Here is a 13,682-nt window from a genome sequence, read left to right as displayed (position 1 = left end):
ACCTACAAGTCTTAATATTTTGTCCCTGTTAGTAACAGCTAATTGTTACTAATGGATGATCAGTGAGCTCCTCCTCCCTCCTATGTCATGGTGCTGGCATTCCTTTGTAGAATTCTGCGATTCCATTTTCTCGAGGTCTGGTCCATCTGACTTTGATGGCAATATTTAAATGCAAGTATTAGAGGTTAAATGCTGGTGTTGATGGCCTTGTCAGGGCAAGGTGAAGACGTGACCAAAGCCACCTCCTCAGTGAGGTTGCCCCAGGGCTCTCATGTTCTGTGGTTTGGGGCTGCATTGTGAAGATGAGCCCCAAGCCATCACAGCTCTGTCAGGCTGGTCTGGGCTTTGCAGGAGTGCTGCCTGTGAGAGTTTGCTCCTTTCATCCCATTGTTTCCGTCCCCACCATGTTGCCATCTCTCCAGGTGTTTTTGTATACCAGACCTTCCCAGCTGTGGATGGGGAAGCAATCCTGCTGTTTAGGGAGGATCCCATGCTGCCCCAAGTCTTCTTTTTGTCCATCCATAGTGCTTGTCTCATCTGGGCTCAGCAAGGTCACACTGCGGGGTCACAGTGCTGGGCTCTACCTGACACATGGAAAAGGAAAATGGTGATGGATAAGGAGAACAAGACATGAGGACAACAGTTCCTCAACCATTGATTAATCAACCCTTTGGCCAAGCAGCATTTGCAGAAAAACTCCAGCAGTTCCCAAGACAGGGTTAGTAAAAGAAATAAAAGCAAATTGAGGGCAGTGTCCATCCTTCCATCCACCACTGGCTGGACTCCACAGTGGAACGTGGACATGGACACGGTTGTCCAAGAGCAACTCAGGGAGACCGAGACAATGATGGAACTGGAGCACCCTTAAAATTAGGTGAAACAAGGGACCTGGAATTTCAGGCAGGAGACAAAATGCAAATGGGAGATGTTGTCAATACGCCATGGCATGACCTAATTAAATTCCCAGTTCTCCAAAGCTTTTGTTGAGTCCTCTGCATGTCCTGACACTTGGTATTGTGACCATGTTCACAGGGGTTCTTGGATGAGGGAAGAGACGACAATGTTGACTCCATTATCAGAAGGCTTGATTTATTATTTTATGATATATATTTATTACATCATCACTATACTAAAAAGAAAAAGAAGGACAGGTTTTCTCAGAAGCTAGCTAAGCTAAGAATAGAATAGCAAAGAATGGTAACAAAGGCAGCTCTCTCGAACTCTGTCCGAGACAGCTCTGTCCTTGATTGGCCATTAATTATAAACATCCAAGATGGGCCAATCACAGGTGGACCTGTTGCATTCCACAGCAGCAGATAACCATTTTTTACATTCTGTCTCTGAGGCCTCTTAGCTTCTCAGAAGGAAAAATTCTAAAGAAAGGATTTTTAGTGAAAAGATGTCTGCGACATGCTATCAACAACAAGATATTGGTTGTTAATTCACTTAAGTAAGAGGCCATGGCAAGGTCAGATGGACACAGCCTCAAGGGAAAGAGCATGGAATTGCAGAGTTGCAGAAAAGAAAACGCTCCCCAACTCATGACTCACCAGGCTGGGCCACCCAAGAGCTGCTGCCTCAAAAATGCCCCAAGGCCATGGGACAAGGCTGTCCCGCCCCTCCAGAACCAGCATAAAAGCAGGCCCAGAGCCTCTCTCCCTCACACACTTCTCAAGCCTTCTCCTGTGCAGACAACCAGGTGAGTCTCCAACCCTGACGCTCCTGCTCCTGCACCCCTGGCCCCTCTCTGACAGCACGCTCAGCCCCAGCCTCAGCAGCCCTCATTCCTCCCCCCAGCTCCACAACAGCCTCCTCACTCCCTCACCATCCTGTATCGCTGCCCCTCACACCTTCACACCCCTGCCCTCCCTCACCCCCTCTCTCTTCCAGGCACCCTCCACACCACACCCATGGCCTGCTACAACCGCTGCAGTCCCTGCGGACCCACCCCGCTGGCCAACAGCTGCAACGAGCCCTGTGCCCTGCAATGCCAGGATTCCCGCGTCATCATCGACCCTTCCCCTGTGCTGGTCACCCTGCCAGGACCCATCATGACCTCCTTCCCCCAGAACACCGCCGTCGGATCCACCTCCTCGGCTGCCGTGGGCACTGAGCTCAGTGTGCAGGGACAGCCCATCTCTGGCGGATTTGGTGGATTTGGTGGCTTTGGCTACGGCCTTGGCTATGGCCGTGGATTTGGCTATGGCCTGGGAGGCCTGGGCTGCTATGGCAGAAGGGGCGGCTACATCTGCTAAGGGCTCTCAGCACCACCCCTAACTCCCTCCGCCAGCCCTGGATTATATCTCAGGCACTGAGGACTCCTCTCTGGGCTATGACCCCTCGTCTCAAAGGGGCTCAGCACTTCCAGCTCCTGCTCTCAGGTCACCAAGCAAGGCAGCAGCTGAGTGGCCAGCCCCAGCTGCCTGCAAACATGACCCATCTGCCTCCTCGTCTTCTCTCCCTGCTCCCTGCTCTCTGCTCTCCCCTTTGGTTCTGTCCAGTCCCCCCTTTAGGCAAACCCCTTCTCCCAAGCCAGAGACCACTGGGCCCCTCTGGTGGGCTGCTCCCACTGTGGGGCAGGAAGTCCTCAATGCTCTGGCCAAATGTGCTGCAAGCAAAGGACCTTGGCTGTTGGTTACCCTGATTGCACCTCAGCCCAAATCTCTTCCACTGACTGCTCCTGCTTTTTCACTATTTTGTCTCAATAAAATTTTTCTTGCATCACAATTTCAGATGTCTGTTTTCTCTATGGATTCATAATAAACTGGATGTGAAACCTGTTTCCCTTGTGCTGCACCACAGGAGAGCAGGAATCTGGAGTCCAAGTGTCTTCTGGAGAAGTTTAGCTTGGCTATTAAGGAATCTTCCTTCGTGGAGAGGGTTGTCATCGCTGTCACAGACTGCCCAGTGTAACTGTGGAGTCATCATCCCTGCAGGGATTTAATATCCTTGGAGATGTGTCACTTGGGGACACGGGTTCATGGTGGCTTTGGTAGTGCAGAGGGAATTATTAGGCTTTGTATTTAAAATTTAGCTCTTATGCAACAAAAATGTTTTTAAGGTGGAATCATTTAGTAGTGGATTTTGTAGCCCTGCTTTGTACTCAATGTCAAGAGGCTTTTCCATCAGAGCTGACTCCACGTGTGTGGGTGGCAGCTGTGCAAGGGAGCAGAGGCCGAAGGGGAGAGGCAGCACAGGAGGGGTGAGCCAGGCCTTTGAGGTTCTTGAGTTGTGGCAAGTGCTGAGGGGTGAGGCCACTTCTCTTGGAGGATTTCCCTTGAGGAAATGGTGCTTGGCTGAGCTCTGTGTCTGCCCTGTGCCAGTGACTCAGCCTGGGCATGAGGAGAGAGCTGTGGCTGCTGTTGGACACAACCCTTTTGCAAAATCTTTGAGGCTCCTTCCCCATCCATGCTCCCAGAGCAAATCCAGGTTGCCTGAGAGGGCAATGAGTGGCCTGAGAGTGGCTGTGGGGCCAGAGGCTGGAGATCAGTGGCCCAAAAATCAAATTGAAGCAAGTCTCAAGATCAAGAGTTGCATCTATGAGGCTGACAGTTCAACATCCTTGAAAATGGCATGGGCGGTGAGACTGTTGTCCCCTCAGCAAGCTGGCAGGTGGTGGAGTGGCTGAGGCACCACTTGGTTGTGCCACCGGTCAGAGGGAGCTGGAGACTGGGGGTTAAAGGCATCTCCTGGAGTTCAGGAGAGGAAAATGTCGAGTTCTGCATCTGGGCAGGAATGGCAATGGGTCCCAGGTCATGCTGGGGGCTGAGAGGCTGATAGGAGCTTTGCAGGGCAGGACCCTGTGGTGCTCGTGGAGAATAAAGGAACTACAAAATCTCAATTCTTTCCTTCCTGGAGAAGGCATCATCAGCATCCAAGATAGATTTCAGGCAATTCTTGCCCTGAAGTTGGGAGAGGTGGCCTTTCCTCTCTTTAGAGCACTGGTGGGGTCCTGTGTGGGGTGGCGTGGGCAGTTCTGGACTGTCCAGGGAAAGAAGCAAAAGGGCTTAGTGAAAAAAAGACCAGATCAGGGCGACCAAGACACTGAAAAGGCAGGAGAATAATTCCTAGAGAGCAGAGAGAGCTGGGACTCCCAGGAGAAAAGGCAGATCCCTGATGGCAGGGAATGAAGTTGAGGAAACCTGGCTGTTTTCAACAGTGTGCACAGGAGAAAGAAAGGGTGGAAGGGAAGAAGAGAAAACAGATGGAATTCCCTGGCAAAAGAAGGCAAGAATTTATGAGTGTGAGAGTGGAAAAGCTGATGGAGTCTCTGCTGGCAGAACCAAAACTGAGCTGGCCATGGTCCTGGAAATGGTGTCCTTGCTGACTTTCCTTTCCTTGAGGAGAGGGAAATGAGGCACCTGTATTCCAGAGTTCATGCCCAAGTGGAGGATGTGGTTCCTCCTGTTTGCTGCATGAGTTCAAGAGTCCTGATGGGGAAGAGAGTATTTCACGTGTGTGCTGGCACAGTGTGACTCCACCAGAGCCATGAGCAGGAGAGCATGGATGTGTAAAAACCTTTGGGGCAGTGGGTCCTAGGTTTGTGTGACGTTCTGGAAGGTGTGTCCTTGTCCCCTCCTTCCAGTGCCTGTCTTGGCTATTCCTGGTGGTGACATCTCACCTAGGAGAGGTGTTCTGCTTCGTTTCCATACACACCAAAGATCTATCTGGCATTTTATGGGTGGGGATATGAAGCCATTGGAATTCAAAAAGATGAGGAGCCATCAAAGACTTTGATGCAGGAAAACTTTATTGAGGGAAAAAAAACAAAGAGAGGAGAAATAACAAGAAGGAATCCAGTGCGAGACACAAGTAGGGCGACAACCAGCAGAGGTGATTTTCTTGCAGGAGCTGTTGTCAGAGCCCTAAGCACATTGTTGACGTCAGGAGTGGTGCAGAGGTCCCTTAACAGTTGTAGCCATAGCCCCTCCTGCCATAGCAGCCCAGGCCGTAGCCATAGCCCTGCCCGTAGCCGAATCCACAGCCATAGCCAAACCCACGGCCATAGCCAAGGCCATAGCCAAAGCCACGGCCATAGCCAAGGCCGTAGCCAAAGCCACCAAAGCCACCAAAGCCCCCAGAGATGGGCTGTCCCTGCACACTGAGCTCAGTGCCCACGGCAGCCGAGGAGGTGGATCCGACGGCGGTGTTCTGGGGGAAGGAGGTCATGATGGGTCCTGGCAGGGTGACCAGCACAGGGGAAGGGTCGATGATGACGCGGGAATCCTGGCATTGCAGGGCACAGGGCTCGTTGCAGCTGTTGGCCAGCGGGGTGGGTCCGCAGGGACTGCAGCGGTTGTAGCAGGCCATGGGTGTGGTGTGGAGGGTGCCTGGAAGAGAAAAAGTGTGAGGCAGGGCAGGGGTATGGGGATGCACGAGGGGTGAGGGAGTGTGGAGGCTGTTGTGGGGCTGTGGGGAGGCATGAGGGCTGCTGAGGCTGGGGCTGAGTGTGCTGTCAGAGAGGGGCCATGGGTGCAGGAGAAGGAGGGTCAGGGAATTGAGGCTCACCTGGTTGTCCTCAGGAGCAGGAGGAGTCAGGAGCAGTGTGTGCAGGAGAGGCTCTGGGCTGGCTTTTATGCTGGTCCTGGAGGGGCGGGACAGCTTTGTCCCATGGCCTTGGGGCATTTTTGAGGCAGCATCTCTTGGCTGTCCCAGCCTGGTGAGTCGTGAGGTGGGGATTGTTTTCCTTCATGCCATTCTGTAATTCCATGTCCTGCTCTTGATGCTGTGTCCATTTGACCTTGGCAGCAGCCCTAATAAATTGGTATTTGGGCAGATTTGATTGTTCCATGCATGTCAGGGAGGTGTGAATGAACAACCCAAGCCCTGAAGATCTGCAAGGTCACCAGTGATGTCATTTTGTGGCACTCGTGTTCTGTGGTTTGCGGGTGCCTTATGAAGACTGGGACTCGGTTCCATGACACTGGGTGTCCATCAGTCATTGTGCTGCACCCAGGAATGCTGAGGGAGCTGCTGATGTCCTGGGGTGGCCACTCTGTAATAGCTTGGCAAGAACCCAATGCCTGCAAGCCTTTCATGATAGATGAAAGAGAACTCATGGCCTTTTGTCTTGAATGGGATCAAGAGAGAGGACATTTAAAAGGAGAGGCTGTTCAGGCTGAACATATTCCAATATTATGATCCATTTGGATTTCTCCAATTCACATGACAATGTCCTCTGCCATTTAAACAGTATTCCTTGACCTTGTCAAGAAATCCATTAAGGGAACAACAAACTGGGCTTGATCCCTTTTTTCCCAGACTCTCTGTCACATCAATTAGCTTATTCCGCATTCAAGCCCCAAGTTTCATCACTCATGACCTGTAATTGTTCACATTGTGTTCCTGTAAGCAAATAATTACTAATGGAGCATCAGTGAGCTCCTCTGTCCTTCCCTGCCAAGGTGGGTGTGCGTCTTTGTGGAATTGTGCAATTCCATATCCAGCTCCTGAGGCCCTGTCCATCTGTGGCAGTAACTTTTAATTGCGACTATGAAGAGGTCAAATTTTTCTGTTGGTGGTTCATGTCAGGGAGGGCTGAAGACGTGACCCAAGCTTTGGAGAGGTGGGGTGTCATCACTGTGGTCACCCCACGGCCCTCGTGTGCTGTGCTTTGTGGGTGCCTTCTGAAAAATGACCCCCAATTTCTCACATTTCTGATAGGCTGGTCTGGGCTGTGCAGCTGTGCCAAGGAGGAGGTGTTGCACCTTCCATTGCCTTCCATCCCTCCATGCATTGATCCCAGTTGGCAAATGCTGACCTCAGACCTCATCTTTCAATTTGAACATATTCAGTGGGTACTTGGGTGACAGTCCAGCCTCAGAGGTTTTGATATTTTCGGTCATTCCTAGAGCAGAGTGCCAAAGGCTAGGGCCACTTGTGATTGTCAGAAGGAGGATTTGGGGGTTGACCAGGGTTGTTGGCGACAAGAATTGCATGATGCTCAACAACCCAGGTGAGTCCAGGTTGTGTCTGTGCCCAGGGCAGTGGACTCAGAATAGTCTTAAGGGTTGGGGCCAGTGGCTTGTGGTCAGTGTTTAAAGTCCATAGGGCATGAAGTCCCCAGTGCTGAGCCCCGGGCCAACACTGAAAACTTTCTGGGTTCTGGACATCTGCTGGACTTCAGCAAGGACAGCTGCCAAGTGCTTTTTCATGGGAGGAGTCATACCAGGTAGGAAGAAATATCTCTGTGTCACTTGGAACAATTTTTTTTGTTTCTGAAAACGCCTTTCAGAGCGATTGTGGGTTAGAAGGAATGGGGCAGGAGGTGTCCTTGTATCATTGTGGGAAAAGTCACCCCCAGTCTCGAGATCAGGACGGGGGAGAATTGTTGTGATGGTGCAGGGAGATGATGTGATGAGGAGACTCTTGGTGTCTCCTGAGCACTGGTGAGGTCCCATGTGAGGTGTGGTGTGCAATTTGAGCCTCCCCAGTGTGAAAATGAAGTCGTCTTAGTGAGTTAGTGAATAGTGACCAGTTCAGAACCAGCAAGATTCCAAAAGGGTTGCTGAATAATTCCAGGATGAGAAACTGAGAGAGCTGGGACTCCCAGAGGACGTGGGTGGACAGGGGGGTGTTCTGAGTGTGTGCAAATCCCTGATGGCAGAGGATGAAGGTGAGGGAGCCTGACTGTTCTCATCAGTGCCCACGTGCAGGACAAGAGGGCAAAGGCAAAGGGAAACCGGATGGAATGCAATTGCTAAAGAAGGCAAGAATTTCTCATTTTGAATGTGGTCATACAGTGGAAAAGGTGTTGGACGGTTGGACCTGGGATATCCAATACTGAACTGCCCATGGTGCTGGGAATCCTGCCCATGTTGGTCTTGCTGGAGGAGGGAAGTTGAAGCTCTTGCACTCCAGATTTCCTGCCCAAATGGAGGATTTGGGGACTCTTATTGCTGGAAGGGTTCAAGAGTCCTGCTGGGGAAGAGAGTTTGCCAAGAATATTCTGACACAGAGTGACTTGACCAGAGCTGTGCCCAGAAGGGCATGGATGTGTGCAAGGCTTTGGTCTCTCAGATGATGGGTTTGTTAAGGATCTTGAAGGTGTTCCCTCCTGTGCTTCCTATGCCAGTCGTTTTTATTAGTCGTATTTACATATTTTTGAGGGAAAGAGTTGTTGCACCTACCCCAAATGCCTGTTGAGGCATGGAATGTGCTTGGTAAGGATGTGAGCCCACTGGAATTCCAGAAGAACAGGAGGCGTATCAGGCTTTGATGCAGGAAAACTTTATTGAGTCACAAGAATGAAGAGACAGGAGAACACAGGAGATGGAATCTGGTACGAGGAGCTAGTTGGACAACCATCAGCCAAGGTGCTTGGCTTGTAGGATCTGTTGCCAGAGGTCTGAGCTGGTGGCGTCAGGGGTGGTGCTGAGGGCCCTTAGCAGTTGTAGCCATAGCCCCTCCTGCCATAGCAGCCCAGCCCGTAGCCATAGCCCTGCCCGTAGCCGAATCCACAGCCATAGCCAAATCCACGGCCATAGCCAAGGCCGTAGCCAAAGCCACCAAAGCCACCAAATCCGCCAGAGATGGGCTGTCCCTGCACACTGAGCTCAGTGCCCACGGCAGCCGAGGAGGTGGATCCGACGGCGGTGTTCTGGGGGAAGGAGGTCATGATGGGTCCTGGCAGGGTGACCAGCACAGGGGAAGGGTTGATGATGACACGGGAATCCTGGCATTGCAGGGCACAGGGCTCGTTGCAGCTGTTGGCCAGCGGGGTGGGTCCGCAGGGACTGCAGTGGTTGTAGCAGGCCATGGGTGTGGTGTGGAGGGTGCCTGGAAGAGAGGGGGTGAGGCAGGCCGGTATGGTGATGGGCAGGGATGCAGGAGAGAGAGGGAGTGTGGAGGCTGTTGTGGGGCTGTGGGGAGGCGTGAGTGCTGCTGAGGCTGGGGCTGAGCTTGCTGGAAGAGAGGGACCAGGGGTGCAGGAGCAGGAGGGTCAGGGAATTGAGGCTCACCTGGTTGTCAGCAGGAGCAGGAGGAGTCAGGAAAAGTGTGTGAGGGAGAGGCTCTGGGCCGGCTTTTATGCTGGTTCTGTACGGATGGGAAAGCCTTGTCCCATGGCCTTGGAGCATTTTGAGACATCAGCTCTTTGCTGGCCCAGCCTGGTGAGTCGTGAGGTGGGGATTGTTTTCCTTCATGCCATTCTGTAATTCCATGTCCTGCTCTTGATGCTGTGTCCATTTGACCTTGGCAGCAGCCCTAATAAATTGGTATTTGGGCAGATTTGATTGTTCCATGCATGTCAGGGTGGTGTGAATGAACAACCCAAGCCCTGAAGATCTACAAGGTCACCAGTGATGTCATTTTGTGGCACTCGTGTGCTGTGGTTTGCGGGTGCCTTGTGAAGACTGGGACTCTGTTCCATGACACTGCGTGTCCATCAGTCATTGTGCTGCACCCAGGAATGCTGAGGGAGCTGCTGATGTCCTGGGGTGGTCACTCTGTAATAGCTTGGCAAGAACCCAATGCCTGCAAGCCTTTCATGATAGATGAAAGAGAACTCATGGCCTTTTGTCTTGAATGGGATCAAGAGAGAGGACATTTAAAAGGAGAGGCTGTTCAGGCTGAACATATTCCAATATTATGATCCATTTGGATTTCTCCAATTCACATGACAATGTCCTCTGCCATTTAAACAGTATTCCTTGTCCTTGTTAAGAAATCCATTAAGGAAACAACAAACTGGGCTTGATCCCTTTTTTCCCAGGCTCTCTGTCACATCAATTAGTTTATTCCGCATTCAAGCCCCAAGTTTCATCACTCATGACCTGTAATTGTTCACATTGTGTTCCTGTAAGCAAATAATTACTAATGGAGCATCAGTGAGGTCCTCTGTCCTTCCCTGTCAAGGTGGGTGTGCGTCTTTGTGGAATTGTGCAATTCCATATCCAGCTCCTGAGGCCCTGTCCATCTGTGGCAGTAACTTTTAATTGCGACTATGAAGAGGTCAAATTTTTCTGTTGGTGGTTCATGTCAGGGAGGGCTGAAGACGTGACCCAAGCTTTGGAGAGGTGGGGTGTCATCACTGTGGTCACCCCACGGCCCTCGTGTGCTGTGCTTTGTGGGTGCCTTCTGAAAAATGACCCCCAATTTCTCACATTTCTGGTAGGCTGGTCTGGGCTGTGCAGCTGTGCCAAGGAGGAGGTGTTGCACCTTCCATTGCCTTCCATCCCTCCATGCATTGATCCCAGTTGGCAAATGCTGACCTCAGACCTCACCGATCAATTTGAACATGCTCAGTGGGTGCTTGGGTGATAGTCCAGCCTCAGAGGTTTTGATATTTTCGGTCTTCCCTAGAGCAGAGTGCCAAAGGCTGGGGCCACTTTTGATTGTCAGGAGGAGGATTTGGGGGTTGACCAGGGTTGTTGGAGACAAGAATTGCATGATGCTCAACAACCCAGGTGAGTCCAGGTTGTGTCTGTGCCCAGGGCAGTGGACTCAGAAGAGTCTTAAGGGCTGGGGCCAGTGGCTTGTGGTCAGTGTCCCAAAGTCCAGATGGCAGCAAGTCCCCAGTGCTGAGCCCCAGGCCAACACTGAAAACTTTCTGGGTTCTGGACATCTGCTGGACCTCAGCAAGGGCAGCTGCCAAGTGCTTTTTCATGGGAGGAGTCATACCAGGTAGGAAGAAATATCTGTGTGTCACTTGGAACAATTGTTTTCGTCTCTGAAAACGCCTTTCAGAGTGATTGTGGGTGAGAAGGAATGGGGCAGGAGGTGTCCCTGTATCGTTGTGGGAAAGGCACCTCCAGTCTCGAGATCAGGACTGGGGAGAATTATTGTGATGGTGCAGGGAGATGATGTGATGAGGAGACTCTTGGTGTCTCCTGAGCACTGGTGAGGTCCCATGTGAGGTGTGGTGTGCAATTTGAGTCTCCCCAGTGTGAAAATGACGTCAGCTTAGTGAGTTAGTGAACAGTGACCAGTTCAGAACCAGCAAGATTCCAAAAGGGTTGCTAAATAATTCCTGAATGGGAAACTGGGAGGGCTGGGAGTCGCAGGGGACGAGGGTGGACATGGGTGTGTCATCAGTGTGTGCAAATCCCTGATGGCAGAGGATGAAGGTGAGGGAACCTGACTGTTCTCATCAGTGCCCACGTGCAGGACAAGAGGGCAAGGGCAGAGGAAAACCAGATGGAATGCAATTGCTAAAGAAGGAAAGAAGTTCTCATTTTGAGCGTGGTCACATCGTGGAAAAGGTGTTGGATGGTTGGCCCTGGGAGATCCAATACTGAACTGCCCATGGTGCTGGGAATCCTGCCCATGTTGGTCTTGCTGGAGCAGGGAAGTTGAAGCTCTTGCACTCCAGATTTCCTGCCCAAATGGAGGATTTGGGGACTCTTATTGCTGGAAGGGTTCAAAAGTCCTGCTGGGGAAGAGAGTTTGTCAAGAGTATTCTGACACAGAGTGACTTGTCCCGGGCTGTACCCAGGAGAGCATGGATGTGTGCAAGGCTTTGGTCTCTCAGATGATGGGTTTGTTCATGATCCTGAAGGTGTTCCCTGTTGTGCTTCCTATGCCGGTCGTTTTTATTAGTCGTATTTACATATTTGTGAGGGAAGGAGTTGTTGCACATAGCCCAAATGCCTGTTGAGGCATGGAATGTGCTTGGTAAGGATGTGAGACCACTGGAATTCCAGAAAAACAGGAGGCGTATCAGGCTTTGATGCAGGAAAACTTTATTGAGGCACAAGAATGAAGAGACAGGAGAACACAGGAGATGGAATCTGGTGCGAGGTGCAAGTAGGACACCGATCAGCCAAGGTGCTTGGCTTGTAGGATCTGTTGCCAGAGGTCTGAGCTGGTGGCGTCAGGGGTGGTGCTGAGGGCCCTTAGCAGTTGTAGCCATAGCCCCTCCTGCCATAGCAGCCCAGGCCGTAGCCATAGCCCTGCCCGTAGCCGAATCCACAGCCATAGCCAAACCCACGGCCATAGCCAAGGCCGTAGCCAAAGCCACCAAAGCCACCAAATCCGCCAGAGATGGGCTGTCCCTGCACACTGAGCTCAGTGCCCACGGCAGCCGAGGAGGTGGATCCGACGGCGGTGTTCTGGGGGAAGGAGGTCATGATGGGTCCTGGCAGGGTGACCAGCACAGGGGAAGGGTTGATGATGACGTGGGAATCCTGGCATTGCAGGGCACAGGGCTCGTTGCAGCTGTTGGCCAGCGGGGTGGGTCCGCAGGGACTGCAGCGGTTGTAGCAGGCCATGAGTGTGGTGTGGAGGGTGCCTGGAAAAGAGGGGGGTGAGGCAGGGTCATGGAGGTTTGGGGGTTGTGATGGGGGGTATGGGTGTATGCCTGGCATTTAGAGGCTTTTTTGGGGCTGGGGGAGGAGTGAGGGCTGCTGAGGTTGGGACTGAGCGTGCTGGAAGAGAGGGGCCAGGGGTGCAGGAGCAGGAGGGTCAGGGGATGGAGGCTCACCTGGTTTTTAGCAGGAGGAGAAGGCTTGAGGAGAAGTGTGTGAGGGAGAGAGGCTCTGGGCTGCCTTTTATGCTGGTCCTGGAGGGGCGGGACAGCCTTGCCCCATGGCCTTGGGGCATTTTTGAGGCAGCAGCTCTTGGCTGCCCTAGCTTGGTGAGTCATGAGGTGGGGAGTGGTTTCCTTTCTGTAGTTCTGCAATTCTGTGTTCTTCCCTTGAGGCTGTGTCCATCTGACCTTGGCAGAACATCTTAACTGCGAGAATTGATGTCCATTATCTCATTGTTTATGGTGTGTGTTAGGACATCTAAGATACTCAGAAGAATCTTAGGGTAATTGGGGTGTTGTCAGTAAGGTCATTCCATGGCGTATTGATGACATCTCCTGTTTGCATTCTTGTGTCTTGCCTGAAAGAACTCCCGGATTTCTCCCCTTGTCCTTATTTTGAGGATACTCCAATCCTGTCCATGTCATGGTGTCCCTGCAGCACTCTCAGTCAACCATGTCCACATCCTTCTTCCACCAGGGATCCCTACCAGTGCTGGGGACCAGGACAGTCCACTCCCTCAACCTTTCCAAAGCTCAGGCACATGGGTTTCAAGGGTGGATTAATCAAAGGATGGGGAACTGTGCTCCTCATGTGTCTTGTTCTCCTTATCCTTCAGCACTTTTCCTTTCCATGGGTCAGGCACAGTGTAGCACTGGGACCCCACTGTTTGACCTTGCTGGTCACAGCTGAGACGAGAGCTGTGGATGAACCAACTCAAGACTTTGTGCAGCATGGGAGGCCATCCTGAATCACAGGGATTGATTTCCCATCTCCAGCAGGAAAGGCTGGGAATATAGACAGGCTCTGAATGTTGGCAACATGGTGGGGATGGAGAGAAAGGTCATTTCCTCACAAGCAGTGCTCCTGCAAAGCCAGACAATCCTGGCAGAGCTGTGATGCCTTGGGGCCCCCCTTCACAATGTGTGGCAGTGTTTGAGGGTCCCCAGGACGAGGGAAGAGATGAGAATCTTGACTCCATGTTTCAGAAGGCTGATTTATTATTTTATTATATATATTATATTAAAAGAAAATTATATATTAGACTATACTAAAGAAAGAGAGAGAGAAGACCTCAGAAAGCTAGAAAGGAATGAATAATAAAATCTTGTGACCGACCACAATCCCGACACAGCTGGACCTGTGATTGGCCATTAATTAAAAACACGTCACATGCTGGGTTAACAATTTTCCAAATCACATCCCAAAGTAGCAAAA

At 51.6% G+C, this 13,682-nt stretch overlaps 4 protein-coding genes across 4 annotated transcripts; 1 reads left to right on the top strand and 3 right to left on the bottom strand.

Moving 5' to 3' along the window:
• Positions 1 to 1,584: 1,584 nt before the first annotated feature.
• LOC129119122 (feather beta keratin-like) lies at positions 1,585 to 2,255 on the top strand. The gene is made up of 2 exons (XM_054630941.2): positions 1,585 to 1,699; positions 1,891 to 2,255. The coding sequence occupies exons 1-2, from the start codon at positions 1,585 to 1,587 to the stop codon at positions 2,253 to 2,255; spliced, it is 480 nt and encodes a 159-aa protein (XP_054486916.2).
• Positions 2,256 to 4,905: 2,650 nt separating this feature from the next.
• Positions 4,906 to 5,310, bottom strand: LOC129129017 (feather beta keratin-like). Its single transcript, XM_054646692.2, has one exon. The coding sequence runs from the start codon at positions 5,308 to 5,310 to the stop codon at positions 4,906 to 4,908; it is 405 nt and encodes a 134-aa protein (XP_054502667.2).
• A 3,073-nt stretch (positions 5,311 to 8,383) lies between these two features.
• On the bottom strand, positions 8,384 to 8,758 carry LOC129128637 (feather beta keratin-like). Its single transcript, XM_054646047.2, has one exon. The coding sequence runs from the start codon at positions 8,756 to 8,758 to the stop codon at positions 8,384 to 8,386; it is 375 nt and encodes a 124-aa protein (XP_054502022.2).
• Positions 8,759 to 11,834: 3,076 nt separating this feature from the next.
• LOC129129788 (feather beta keratin-like) lies at positions 11,835 to 12,209 on the bottom strand. The gene has a single exon (XM_054647845.2). The coding sequence runs from the start codon at positions 12,207 to 12,209 to the stop codon at positions 11,835 to 11,837; it is 375 nt and encodes a 124-aa protein (XP_054503820.2).
• Positions 12,210 to 13,682: the final 1,473 nt, after the last annotated feature.

The sequence above is a fragment of the Agelaius phoeniceus genome, chromosome 1 (genome assembly GCF_051311805.1).
Source record: "Agelaius phoeniceus isolate bAgePho1 chromosome 1, bAgePho1.hap1, whole genome shotgun sequence".
Lineage (NCBI taxonomy): Eukaryota > Metazoa > Chordata > Aves > Passeriformes > Icteridae > Agelaius > Agelaius phoeniceus.
Note: the sequence above shows the minus strand (reverse complement) of the source record. Positions and strands in the feature narration are given on the sequence as shown.